The sequence below is a fragment of the Aquarana catesbeiana genome, linkage group LG01, assembly GCF_042186555.1.
Source record: "Aquarana catesbeiana isolate 2022-GZ linkage group LG01, ASM4218655v1, whole genome shotgun sequence".
NCBI classification, from domain to species: domain Eukaryota; kingdom Metazoa; phylum Chordata; class Amphibia; order Anura; family Ranidae; genus Aquarana; species Aquarana catesbeiana.
The window spans coordinates 602,566,772-602,581,035 of record NC_133324.1 but is presented as its reverse complement, the minus strand read 5'-3'; the positions used below and the strand labels follow the sequence as shown (position 1 = coordinate 602,581,035).

Below are 14,264 nucleotides of genomic sequence, written 5' to 3'. Positions count from 1 at the left end.
TCTCATATTTTCCAAGTCCCTGGAGAGCCACCACACAGATGTCTGTCATGTGCTTCAGAAATTAAGAGAGAACAATCTCTATTGTAAACTGGAGAAGTGTGAGTTCCATCGGGAACGGGTTAAATTCCTGGGCTATGTCATTTCCACTGCTGGTTTTTCGATGGACCCAGAGAAACTTTTGGCAGTCCTACAGTGGCCTCGACCCGTGGGGTTATGCCCTCTGCAGCGTTTCCTGGGTTTTGCCAACTATTATCGGAAGTTTATTCGTAACTCGTCTCCAGTCAAGCCCCTGATCGATATGACCAGAAAGAAAGGTAACCCACAGAGTTGGTCTCCGGAGTCCATTAAGGCCTTTGAAAGTCTCAAGGCTGCCTTTGTTTCTGCTCCTGTGTTGGCACATCCTGATCCTATGTTACCTTTTATCCTTGAGGTTGATGCTTCTGAGACTGGTGTTGGCGCCCTTCTGTCTCAACGTCCTACCACTGAGAGTGCTATGCATCCTTGTGGCTACTTTTCCAAGAAATTGTCACCTGCCAATTGCAATTACGAGATTGGTGACAGAGAGCTGTTGGCAATCATTTTAGCCCTGAAAGAATGGAGACATCTCCTCGAAGGTACCACTGTGCCGGTTCTCATTCTTACTGACCATAAAAATCTCACATTCTTGTCTGAGGCTAAACGCCTCTCTCCCAGAAGGGATCGATGGGCTCTTTTCTTGTCAAGTTTCAATTACATTGTCTCAATCTTACCCGGTACTAAGAATGTAAGGGCTGATGCCTTGTCACGACAATTTTCCTCCACTTCCAAGTTGGAGTCGGTTCTGGTTCCTATGATTCCTCCTGATCGTATTCTGGCTACGGTTCGCACCAGTCTTACTTCTCCTTTGGGTGACAAAATTCTTGCTGCTCAGGTCGATGCTCCTTCTGAGAAACCTTCTGACCGCTGCTTTATTCCAGAGGGTCTCTGTACTGCCGTCCTCCAGACTTACCATTCTCCCAAGGCAGCTGGCCACCCTGGTAAGAATCAACTAATTTGGGCCATTTCCCAACAATTCTGGTGGCCTAGTCTACGTGCTGATGTAACTGCCTTCGTAGCTGCCTGTTCCGTGTGTGCTCAGAGTAAGACTCCACGTCACCTTCCAGTGGGCCTCCTACAACCCATAACCAATGGAGAGAGGCCCTGGACCCACTTGTCTATGGATTTCATTGTGGAGTTGCCCAACTCCCAGGGCAACACAGTTATCCTTATGGTGGTTGACCGGTTCTCAAAGATGTGTCATTGTATTCCACTTAAGAAGTTGCCCACTTCTAAGGAACTGGCTTCCATTTTTGCTCGGGAGATCTTTCGCTTACATGGGCTACCCAAGGTGATTGTCTCGGACAGGGGTAGTCAGTTTGTGTCCTGATTCTGGCGAGCCTTTTGTGCACAGCTGGGAATTCAGCTTGCTTTCTCCTCTGCATATCACCCGCAGTCTAATGGGGCCGCAGAACGAGCCAATCAGTCCTTGGAGCAATTACTATGTTGCTATATTTCTGACCATCACAATAACTGGTCAGACCTATTACCATGGGCAGAGTTTGCTCACAACAGTGCCTTGAATTCTGCTTCCCGATTGTCTCCGTTTATGGCGAATGATTTCCAACCTTCCATGTTGCCTGACTCGTTTGTTCCGCAGAGTATTCCTGCACTACAGCAGCATCTAAGTGGTCTTTGTTCCACTTGGGCACAAGTCCAGAAGGCTTTGCGTCATGCTAATGATAGGTACAGACTCCATGCTGACCGTAGACGCCTGCCTGCGCCTTCCTACCAGGTTGGGGACAGGGTCTGGCTGTCATCTCACAACCTCCGACTTCGAGTTCCCTCACTGAAGTTCGCACCTCGGTTTATTGGGCCTTTCCATATCCTTCGCAGGATTAACCCAGTGGCTTACGTGTTGGAGCTTCCTCCTAGTATGCGCATCTCAAATGTGTTTCATATCTCCTTATTGAAACCGTTGGTCTGCAACCGCTTTACCACCTCGGTGCCACGTCCTCACCCTATACAGGTTGAGAACAATGAGGTGTATGAAGTACAATCCATTGTTGACTCCCGTAGGTTCCATGGGCGCATACAGTACCTGGTGCATTGGAAGGGGTCCGGAGGAACGCTCGTGGGTCTCATCCTCGGACATGCATGCTCCTGCCCTCCTCTGTGATTTCCATAGATGTTTTCCCATCAAGCCCGGTGTTCCTCTGAGGGGGAGGGGTCGTTGAGGAGGGGGGTACTGTCAGGGCTGGCTCAGCCCTTCCTTCTCTAAGCTGGCCACTTAGCTGTCAGCTAATTGCCAGCTCTCATCTCTCTCCACAGTTAACCAGCTGTTGTGGTTCTGCTCATCAGTCCCGCCTACTTATAGATCTCCAGCTCACTTCATTCCTGCCTTCGCCTTGGTCACATCACAAGAAACCATCTCCTGCGTTCCTGTTTAAAGACTGGCTTTGCTCACATCCCCTCTGGCTCCTTATCCTGCTTGCTGTTCCTCTACTTGGATCCCTGACTTCTGGCCTGGCTGATTACCTGATCTGGTTTCTGAACTCTAGCTTGGCTGATTACCTGATCTGGTTACTGAACTCTGGCTTGGCTGACTACCCGATCCGGTTACTGGACTCTGCAAGTGTGATTTTACTGTACTTCTGGTTCATGGTTTCTGACAGCCAGCAGCATTGACAAGCTTGCATTTAGACGCTGGGTATGTGGGTGGCAGGGACTGTATTTTTTTTTTCGCTGCAGCAGATGGGGCAGAGAAATTTGCCAGCTATAGTCTACAGCTGGTGGTGTGCGGCTGGCAGATGTGTTGCAAGGACCTGGGACACCCTGTGCTATACCATCATCCCTGTCAGCGGAGGCTGAGGTGAGTAAGGAGGAGGGACAGATTTGTGCCCCTTTTGTGTGGCTTTTAGGTGCTTGTGCCAAAGGGCTGAGTGGCGGGGGGTTAAATGCCTTCTCAAGCACGTGTTACCCAAATGGTTGGTGTTTTTGCCATGCTTGATGCACTTGAAACAAAGTTTGCAAATAGCAACAGTGTGATCGGCTGCACATGTACTAAAAAAGGCCCAGACAGCTGAGCTGTGAGAAGTAGGCCGGGAGATAACAGCTCCACAATGTGATGGAATAGGGTGGCTGCTCTCTACTCTTCCATGGTGGCTGTCTCATTGGGGTAGCGCCTCACCCTCACTTTCCTCCTCTGCTCTATCCAGCACCCAAGTCGAGTCAGTGACCTCATCATCATCATAACCTCCATCCTCATTACAACTGGAGACAACTTGGCAATATGCTGCGGCTGGGGGAACATGACTGCCAATTTGTGTACCAGTGTTCTCCCTTCTCTGTAGGCTCATGGCCCTGCCTTCTTCAACTTCAGAGTCAGAACTAACATCTGAATTGAGTATTGTCAAGGAGTAAGTGGCCGACGCTGTGTTCAAATAACTGACTCCTCCATGCCTGATGCTGGGGCTATGGAAGGAATAGCTGTGGACAAGGAGGCATGTTTTGCCACTCTGGCAGCTGCAGGGGACTGCACACTAGTCTCTGCTTGAGTGACGGAGGATGAGGAGGATGAGGACGGTTTAGTAAGCCAGTCCACCACCTCCTCTGCATGCTGTGCCTGGACAGCACAGGCAACATCACTAAACAGAGGAAATGATGCCCTGCATGAGGACTGACCATGTCCACATTTGCCTGTGGACACAAACATTGCTGGTTCCCTTACAGTGCCATGGGAAGGTCTGCCTCTCCTTGCTGACCTCCCAGACATTAAGGGGGAATGGGGGGTGCTTATTAACAAAATTTTATAAAAATGTGCAAATGTTTATGTTGATGCACTTTAATTAATGGAAAGTGGTGTTTGATGCACTTTAATTTGAGTATTCACGACACAGACACACTCCACGGATACACTATAATATTGCAGTAATGCAATGAAATATATGGTGTTAAACTTGCAGTCACGCAATTAAATATACAGCACTAAAATTACAGTAACGCACAGAACTATATGGCATTAAACTTGCAGTAACGCTATTAAATATATGGAGTTAAACTTGCAGTAATACAATGAAATATATGGCCTTAAACTTGCAGTAACACACAGAACTATATGGTGTTAAACTTGCAGTAATGCAATGAAATATATGGCGTTAAACTTTCAGTAACGCAATTAAATATATGGCGTTAAACTTGCAGTAACGCAATAAAATATATGGCGTTAAACTTGCAGTAACACAATGAAATATACAGCGTTAAACTTGCAGTAATGCACAGAACTATATGGCGTTAAAGCAGAACTCCAGGCAAATTTTTTTTCCATGTCCTTGTTGCTCATCTCCTACCTTCACCAAGTTTGCAATCCATGTTCTTCTGAGCTCTGTAGTTCCTCTGTGATAGGCTGCTGAACTTGCTGAAAAACCGTTATTGCCTGCTGACATCCTGTTTGGCTTCTATTCTCTCCTAAGCTCAGGCAGCAGTCTGATACGTCCCGTTGTAGTCCTCTGAAAGAGCAGGGAGGAAGCAGACATGTTGTTGTGGGCGGAAGGGGTCTCACAGCCCCCGGTCTGTGCCGCCCATAGTGGAGGTATCCTCCTTCTCCTCTCTCCTCCCTCCTCTTCCTCCCTTCCACCAATCCCCCCCTCCACTGTCCCCACTGCACTGACATTTGGCTCTGGTGGTCCTTGACATAAGGCACTGGTGGTGGTCCCTGACATTTGGCTCTGGTGGTCCCTGACATTCAGCATTGGTGGTGGTCCCTGACATTCAGCACTGGTGGTCCCTGACAGTTGACTCTGGTGGTCTCTGACATTCGGCACCGGTGGTCGATGACATTTGGCATCGGTGGCGGTCCCTGACATTCAGCACTGGTGGTGGTCCCTGACATTTGGCTCTGGTGTCCCTTACATTCAGGTCTGGTGGTGGGCCCTGACATTTGGCTCTGGTGGTCTCTGACATTCGGCACTGGTGGTAGTCCCTGACATTCAGCACTGGTGGTGGTCCCTGACATTCGGCACTGGTGGTCCCTGACATTTGGCTCTGGTGGTCCCTGATATTTGGCACTGGTGGTCCCTGACATTTGGCATTGGTGGTGGTCCCTTACATTTGGCTCTGGTGGTCCCTGACATTTGGCTCTGGCGGTCCCTGACATTCGGCTCTGGCGGTCCCTGACATTCTGCTCTGGTGGTCCCTGACATTCTTCTCTGGTGGTCCTTGACTTTCCGCTCTGGTGGTCCCTGACATTCCGCTCTGGTGGACACTGACACATTGCACTGGTTTGCATTTATATTAAAATGTTTTGTATTTATAAGGCTGTAACCTATCATACCATGTGTTTTGTATGGCTTGCTGGCTGCAGAATGAGGGGTGTGATTTATGTTGAACTGGGCGAGTTCACATTTATATGTACAAGCCTAGTGTACCCTCCCACATTCACTCCCATCCCAAGTATTCATGGGAAATGTAGGCTGATTACAGATAGAGAGGGATAAGAGGATATGATGCAGTCACTGTTCTAAGAGATCCTCCCTGCCAGAAAAGATGATGCATTTTTTGAATCATAAAGCTGACTTTCTGAAAATTCAATCAGTCATATCTCTTAAACGATAAGAAATTTCACAAATGTAAAAACTGATTAGTGTTTTGTGTGTGTGTGTGTGTGTGTGTGTGTGTGTGTGTGTGTGTGTGTGTGTGTGGGGGGGGGCACTAATGGGGTATTTTTTGAAAATCTCGGAGTTCTGCTTTAAACTTGCAGTAACACAATGAAATATATAGCATTAAACTTGCAGTAACGCAATGAAATATACAGCGTTAAACTTGCAGTAACGCACAGAACTATACGGCATTAAACTTGCAGTAACGCACAGAACTATATGGCATTTAACTTGCAGTAACATACAGAACTATATTCGTTTAAAATTGAAGTAACGCAATGAAATGTAAGGCGTTAAACTTGCAGTAACGCACAGAAAAAAATGGTCACTACACTCATACTGACTGAGCTCTGCCTACATACACCCTATGTAAAGATGGTGAATGGTGGTCGCACCACACTCACAATGACTGAACTATACCTACATTGACACCAATGTAAAGATGAATGGTCGCACTACACTCACTGAACTATCCCTACATTGACACTAATTTAAAGATGAATGGTGGTCGCACTACATTCACACTGAACTATCCCTAGATGCACACTAGACTGATATTCTACTGAAAATAGAATCAGAATAGCACACTATAGCACACTGTCTGATAGAACAGGGCTCTGTTCAGTGCTTTCTCTCTCCACGCCGCTATCACACTACAAATGGCCGTTATAGAAAGATTACTTACAGTATCTCACAAAAGTGAGTACACCCCTCACATTTTTGTAAATATTTTACTATATCTTTTCATGTGACAACACTGAAGATATTACACTTTGCTACAATATAAAGTAGTGAGTGTACAGCTTGTATAACAGTGTAAATTTGCTGTCCCCTCAAAATAACTCAACACACAGCCATTAATGTCTAAACCGCTGGCAACAAGAGTACACCCCTAAGTGAAAATGTCCAAATTGGGCCCAATTAGGCATTTTCCCTCCTAGCTGTCATGTGACTCGTTAGTGTTACAAGGCCTCAGGTGTGAATGGGGAGCATATGTGTTAAATTTGGTGTTATCGCTCTCACTCTTTCATACTGGTCACTGGGAGTTCAACATGGCACCTTATGGCAAAGAACTCTCTGAGGATCTGAAAAAAAGAATTGTTGCGCTACATAAAGATGGCCTAGGCTATTAGAAGATTGCCAAGACCCTGAAACTGAGCTGCAACATGGTGGCCAAGACCATAGAGCGGGTTAAACAGGAGGTTCAACTCAGAACAGGCCTCGCCATGTTCGACCAAAGAAGTTGAGTGCACGTGCTCAGCGTCATATCCAGAGGTTGTCTTTGGGAAATAGTCTTATGAGTGCTGCCAGCATTGCTGCAGAGGTTAAAGGGGTGGGGGGTCAGACTGTCATTGCTCAGACCATAGGCCGCACACTGCATCAAATTGGTCTGAATGGCTGTCATCCCAGAAGGAAGTCTCTTCTAAAGATGATGCACAAGAAAGCCCACAAACAGTTTGCTGAAGACAAGCAGACTAAGGACATGGATTTTTGGAACCATGTCCTGTGGTCTGATGAGACCAAAATAAACTTATTTGGTTCAGATGGTGTCAAGCGTGTGTGTCGGAAACCAGGTGAGGCGTCCAAAGACAAATATGTCTTGCCTACAGTCAAGCATGGTGGTGGGAGTGTCATGGTCTGGGGCTGCATGAGTGCTGCTGGCACTGGGGAGCTACAGTTCATTGAGAGAACCATGAATGCCAACATGTACTGTGACATACTGAAGCAGAGCATGATCCCCTTCTTTCGGAGACTGGGCCGCAGGGCAGTATTCCAACATGATAACGACCCCAAACACACCTCCAAGATGACCACTGCCTTGCTAAAGAAGCTGAGGGTAAAGGTTATGGACTAGCCAAACATGTCTCCAGACCTAAACCCTATTGAGCATCTGTGGGGCATCCTCAAACACAGTGGCGGCTGATGCTCAAAAATTTTGGGGGGGCGCAAACAAACTGAAAAAATTTTGAAACCAAAAACATTAATTGCAGCCATTGTGCCATCAAACACAGCCACTGTGCCTTCAAACGCAGCCACTGTGCCCATCAAACGCAGCCACTGTGCCAAACGCTGCCACTGTGCCATCAAATGTAGCTACTGTGCCCATCAAACCCTGCCACTGTGCCCATCAAATGCTGCCACTGTGCCATCAAATGCAGCCACTTGCCATCATCGCTGCCAGTGACCCCATTATATGCTGCCTATGTGCCCATCAAATGCTGCCAGTGTGCCCAACTGCCCATCAAATGCTGCCAGTGTGCCCAACTGCCCATTATATGCTGCAAGTCTGCCCATCAAATGCTGCCAGTGTGCCCAACTGCCCATCATATGCTGCCAGTGTGCCCATCAAGTGCAGCCACTGTGCCATCAAATGCTGCCACTGTGCCATCAAACGCAGCCACAGTGCCAAAATGCTGCCACTGTGCCATCAAACGCTGCCAATGTGCCATCAACATGTAGCTTCTGTGCCAAATGCTGCCACTGTGCCCATCAAACGCTGCCACTGGGCCATCAAATGCAGCCACTGTGCCATCAAACGCTGCCACTGTGCCCATCAAACGCTGCCAATGTGCCCATCAAATGCTGCCAGTGTGCCCATCATATGCTGCCAGTGTGCCCATCAAATGCTGCCAGTGTGCCCAACTGCCCATCAAATGCTGCCAGTGTGCCCATCAAATGCTGCCAGTGTGCCCAACTGCCCATCATATGCTGCCAGTGTGCCCATCAAAAGCTGTCAGTGTGCCCATTAAATGCTGCCAGTGTGCCCATCAAAAGCTGTCAGTGTGCCCATTAAATGCTGCCAGTGTGCCCCCCACCCGACACTTACGCTGTGTCTGTGGGGCATCGAATGACTACGACGAGTGGGGTCCTTCGTGCGTCTCCTCTCCTGTCTCATCTCCCGGGCCATGCTTTCCACAGAGCTCCGGACGTCACTTCCGGTTTCCCTCCCTTTTTCTACTGCTAGGGGGCGCGTCCGTGCGCCCCCCCAATGGACGGGCCACCACTGCTCAAACGGAAGGTGGAGGAGCCCAAGGTCTCTAACATCCACCAGCTCTGTGATGTCGTCATGGAGGAGTGGAAGAGGACTCCAGTGGCAACCTGTGAAGCTCTGGTAAACTCCATGCCCAAGAGGGTTAAGGCAGTGCTGGAAAATAATGGTGACCACACAAAATATTGAAACTTTGGGCCCATTTTGGACATTTTCACTTAGGTGTGTACTCACATTTGTTGCCAGTGGTTTAGACATTATTGGCTGTGTGTTGAGTTATTTTGAGGGGACAGCAAAATTACACTGTTATGCCCCATACACACGATCAGAAATTCTGCCAGCAAAAGTCAGATGTGAGCTTTTGGTCAGAAATTCCGACCGTGTGTATGCTCCATCGGACTTTTGCTGGCAGAATTACAGCCAGCAAAAGATTGAGAGCATGTTCTTTATTTTTCGGTCTGAAAAAGTTCTGATCGGAAATTCCGATCGTCTGTACTAATTCCGACGCGCAAAATTCCTACTCATGCTTGGAAACAATTCGACGCATGCTCGGAAGCGTTGAACTTCATTTTCTCGGCTCGTGGTAGTGTTGTACGCCACCGCGTTCTTGACAGTTGAAAGTTCAGAGAACTTTTGTGTGACCGTGTGTATGCAAGTCAAGCTTGAGCGGAATTCCGTCAGAAAAACCATACAAGTTTTTTCCGCCGGAAAATTCGCTCATGTGTTCGGGGCATTATACAAGCTGTACAATCACTACTTTACATTGTAGCAAAGTGTAATTTCTTCAGTGTTGTCACATGAAAAGATATAATAAAATATTTACAAAAATGTGAGGGGTGTACTCACTTTTATGAGATACTGTATATAGTGTGGGGCGGGATTAAGAGCAATGAGCCATGATTGGATACAGTCATCATGATGGCATCCAATCATGGCTCTGACAGTGCTCTGTGCCCTGATTGGGCAAAGCTTTCATTGCTTCAGCTAATCAGGGCTTTCAATGCACTGTGCGGCACAGTGCATTGTGGTCGTTTGGTGGGCTGAACAACCATTAGAATGGCCTTTTAATTCGGTTGTTCAGAGAACTTCAGGCCGAACGTTCAGGCCAAACTCACGCTTGGTTCGAACCGTTCACCCATCCTTATTGTTTGGGGACTTTAAAGCCTTGTTGCATCCATTTTGGGGACTTTTAAACCCATTTGACAAATTTTCTGCCTCTCTGAGCCATTGGCCAAAGGTGTGAATATTTAAAGGGACACCTTTCTCCTTGATATTTTAACCTTCAAAGCCCTGTTGCACCCCCAAAGTGTACAAAAAAACTTTTGAGGGCCAATTTATCCATGAAAATGACTCAAAAATGACCCAGGACATTTTCCTTCACTTCCAAATCCTATCCCATAGCCAAGCAGGAAGTTAGAGGAAATCCCTGCAAATTAAGGGCATTCGAGTTTAGTCAGGCCTAGGGCAGCACAAAACCTAAATACACTACTGATCAGAACTAGTGTCCCCATTGGAAGATTTCCCCTCTATTACTTTTCTGGGGACAACCCACAATTTGAGATATTCTTTTACTTCCACTGATAATGGTAAACAGGATAATTAAAGAGGGTTAATCTCCTTAACAGGGGTACAGACAGCAATAAAAACTAACAGGTGTTTTAATCCCTCTCCACTCTATCCAAAATTAAAAAAAGGCTTTGCCTTTAGTTATACTTTAAAGAAAAGGTGGCAACCTTATTCACACCACAACACACATTAAAAAGGCTTACCTATAGGTACTGTAAATATCTCCTAAACTTGCAGGTGATATTTACTGATTAGGCTGGCTATTACGTCATCGGCGCATGCACTCTGAAGAAACGGCCGCCCGTGCTGTTTCTTCATGGCCCCTGCCATGACTGGTGGCTCCCGCGCATGCGTGGGAGTGAAGTCATCACAGCTCTGGCCAATCACAGCGCCGGAGCCCGCGAACCCGCAAGAAACACCAGGAAAGATGTCAGCTGTGTCAGCGGTATGCGGGTGCCGCTGCAGGGGTTCATTCTAAGGTATTTCATTATGAGCTAGTATGCGATACATACTAGCTCATTATGCCTTTGTCTTACAGGTTTTTTTTTTTACATTTGGACTTACAATCTCTTTAACTCTGGGGCGCTTTTCAGGCATATTAGCGCTAAAAATAGCGCCTGTAAAGCGCCTCTCAAGTCACCCCAGCGTGAAAGCCTGAGTTCTTTCACACTGGGGCGGTGCACTTGCAGGATGGGAAAAAAAAGTCCTGCAAGCAGCATCTTTGGGGTGCTCCCAAAATGCCCTCCCTATTGAAATGAATGGGCAGCGCTGCTGAAAGCTCCGGCAGTGCCACAACACAGGCGCTTTTAACACTTTCTTCGGCCCGCTAGCGGGGGGTTTAAAGTGCCCTGCTATAACAGCGGTAAAGCCTCACTAAAACTAGCGACGCTTTACCGCTAACGTTTGCACCGCCCCAGTGTGAAAAGGGTCTAATGTATAGAAATGCATAAAACGTACATAAATGCTTGTTACTGCATATGCATATGTAGTACAGCGAAAGGATCCGAAAACGTTTGTTACAATAAATAAAAAATGCTCAAGGTCACATACAGCTAGAACTATTGCATAATATGCCCCCACCAAATATGGCCGCTGAGGATTCATCAGCATAGTGTCTGTGGCTGACTGGACATTGGTGGGATGGCTCTGACATCACCGCTGTGCGCCGGAAGCAGCGTGCTTGACCGGGTCGGAGAGAAGCTGGCAGCATGACAGGTTATCAGCGGCTATGGAGCTGCAGCCGGTGGCTGGGACAATGCAGGATCGGATTAATGGGAGCGGTACCGGAGACTGCGTGGAGCCCGCACATACGAGGCAGGCTTTACTCCACTGTCAGCTCTTCCTATTACACTCAGGTTGCATCAGCCAGGACTCAGCTGACCCGCTGTCTCAGCGCTGCCTTTTCTTCCCATGTCCCTCAGCTGCATACCGTGCACTGGCGATCTGTACATGACTTCGGGAGTAGGGGCAGCGGTGCTTACTCTGGAGAGGACGGGGCACAGTCCGGGGAAGGAGGAGATGAGAGCAGCAGTGGGGAGGATGGTGGAGGGGCAGAAGAAGCAGCTTATAGCGCACCCATAGTGACTGCTCTCACCCCTCTCATTGTTCCCGAGGTGTTCCCCAATGTGCCTGTCATCGCAGTGTCCAGGAACCCCGTCTTCCCCAGGTTCGTCAAGATCATCGAGGTAAGGGCTGATATACACACTGGACAAGCTGTGTGGAGGAATAGGAACTATAGTATTCTTATCCACTTGAAGACCTGGCTTTTTTCTGGCACTTTTTGTTTACAAGTTTCAATTTGTATTTTTTTGCTAGAAAGTTACTTATAAGCCCAAATTTATATAGATATATATAGATATTTATATCTATATATATCTAGATATATATATATATATATATATATATATATATATATATATATAATTTTTTTTTTTTTTTTTTTTAGCAGAGACCCGGTGAATAAAATGGCGATTGTTGCAATTTTTTATGTCACACGGTATTTGTGCAGCGATTTTGCAAATGCAAAAAAAATACACTTTAATGACTTAAAATAAAAAAAAAAACACAATATTTACCCCCATTTTTTTTCTATACTATGAAAGATGGATGTTACGCCGAGTACATAGATACCTTAAATGTCACACTTTAAAATTGCGGACGCTTTTGGAATGGCGACGCTTTAAACACCTTTACAGGTTACCTGTTTAGAGGAGGTCCAGTGCTAGAATTATTGCTCTCGCACTAATGTTCACGGCAATAACTCACATGTGTAGTTTGAATACAGTTTACATATGGGTGTGCTTCTGCACGCGAGCACAGAGGGATGGGGGCACTTTTATTTTTATTTTTACACTGTCCCTTTTTAATTATTAATTTTGTTATCACTTTTATTCCTATTACAAGGAATGTAAACATCTCTTGTAATAAGAAATAGGAAATAAGGATGACAGGTCCTTCTTTATTGAGAGATCTGGGGTAAAAAAAAAAAAAAAAAAAAAAAAACAGAAAAGCTAATCTCATCTTTACCTTTTTTAAAAGCAAAAGATATTTTTTAAAAAAAGTTATCTTTCGCTTTAAAAAAAAAAATAATATTTTTATTTTCTTCCAGCCTGGACTGGAAGTGACTCCAAGGCCATACATTTGATCAAACATAGTTAACTTTTTTTTTTTTTGTTTTTTTTTTTTTTTTTTAGGTAAAAATAACAAACCTGTTATACTTACCTGCTATATGAAATGGTTTTGCACAGAGCAGCCTGGTTCCTCCTCTTCTGGGGTCTTTCTTCAGTGCTCCTGGCCCCTCCCTCCTGTTGAGTGCCCCCAGAGAAAGCAGCTTGCTATGGGGCCACAGAGCCGTGGCCCAGGCCGCCCCCTTTTTCTCATTGGCTGACTGACTTTGACAGTAGCAGGAGCCAATGGTGCCACGCTGCTGTCTCAGCCAATGAGAAGGGGAGTCCCGGGCAGCAGAGACATTCCTACAACATTGCTGGATCTAGAGGGTGCTCAGGTAAATATGAGGGGGAGCTGCTGCACACAAAAGGCTTTTTATCTTAAAGCGTTTTTTTTGTTTTCTTACCTGCAAGGCAATGGCATAATGTGCTAATATGCATCACATACTAGCACACTATGTGAAACTTACCTCAAAACGAAGCCTTCCAGCGATGCAATGTCATCGCTGGAGACTGCGTCCCTCTTCAAGCAGTCTTCCTTTAGGGTTGACATCACTCTGCACATGCGCGCGGGGGCCGCCGGTCACGGGCGGCCGTTCCTTCAGAGTGCATGCACCAGTAATTTCACTTTCTGCATGTAAAGTAAATATCTCTTAAACAGTGCATGTTTAGGAGACATTTACCTATAGGTAAGCCTTATTATAGGTTCACCTATAGGTAAAACTTAAAGATGGAAGTTTACTTCCTCTTTAACCACTTCAGCCCCATTGGCTGCTCAATGACCGTGCGATGCTGTTACCAAACAAAATTGACGTCCTTTTTTTTTTTTTCTCACTAATAGAGCTTTCTTTTGGTATTTGATCATCTCTGTGTTTTTTTTTTTTTTTTTTTTTTTTTTGCGCTATAAACAAGTTTTGAAAAAAAAAACACTATTTTGTACTTTTTGCTATAATATCCCCAATTTTTTTTAAAAAAAGCAAAATTTTTCCTCATTTTAGGACGATATGTACTCTTCTAGTAATAAAAATTGCAATAAGCTTATATTGGTTTGCGCAAAAGTTATAGCGTCTACAAAATAGGGCATAGATTTATGGCATTTTTATTTATTTTTTACTAGGCGGCGATCTGCGATTTTTATCGGGACTGCGACATTATAGCAGACACATCGGACACTTGACACATTTTTGAAACCATTAACAATTATACAGCGATCAGTGCTATAAAAATGCACTGATTACTGTGTAAATGTCACTGACACGGAAGGGGTTAACACTAGGGGGCGATCAAGGGGTTAACCGTGTTCCCTGACTGTGTTCTAACTGTGGGGGGAGGGGACTGACTATAGGGGATGACAGATCGTGGTTCCTAGCT

The 14,264-nt window shown here is 46.0% G+C and overlaps 1 protein-coding gene across 1 annotated transcript in view; it reads left to right on the top strand.

The window, feature by feature from the left end:
* The first annotated feature begins 11,358 nt into the window (after nt 1–11,358).
* Nucleotides 11,359–14,264, top strand: part of LONP1 (lon peptidase 1, mitochondrial) — a 42,202-nt gene continuing 39,296 nt past the window's right edge. Inside the window, exon 1 of the mRNA XM_073598900.1 lies at nt 11,359–11,912. Within this exon, the coding sequence (XP_073455001.1) occupies nt 11,436–11,912 (477 nt within the window). The 5' untranslated portion in view covers nt 11,359–11,435. The remainder of the gene's footprint in view (nt 11,913–14,264) is intronic.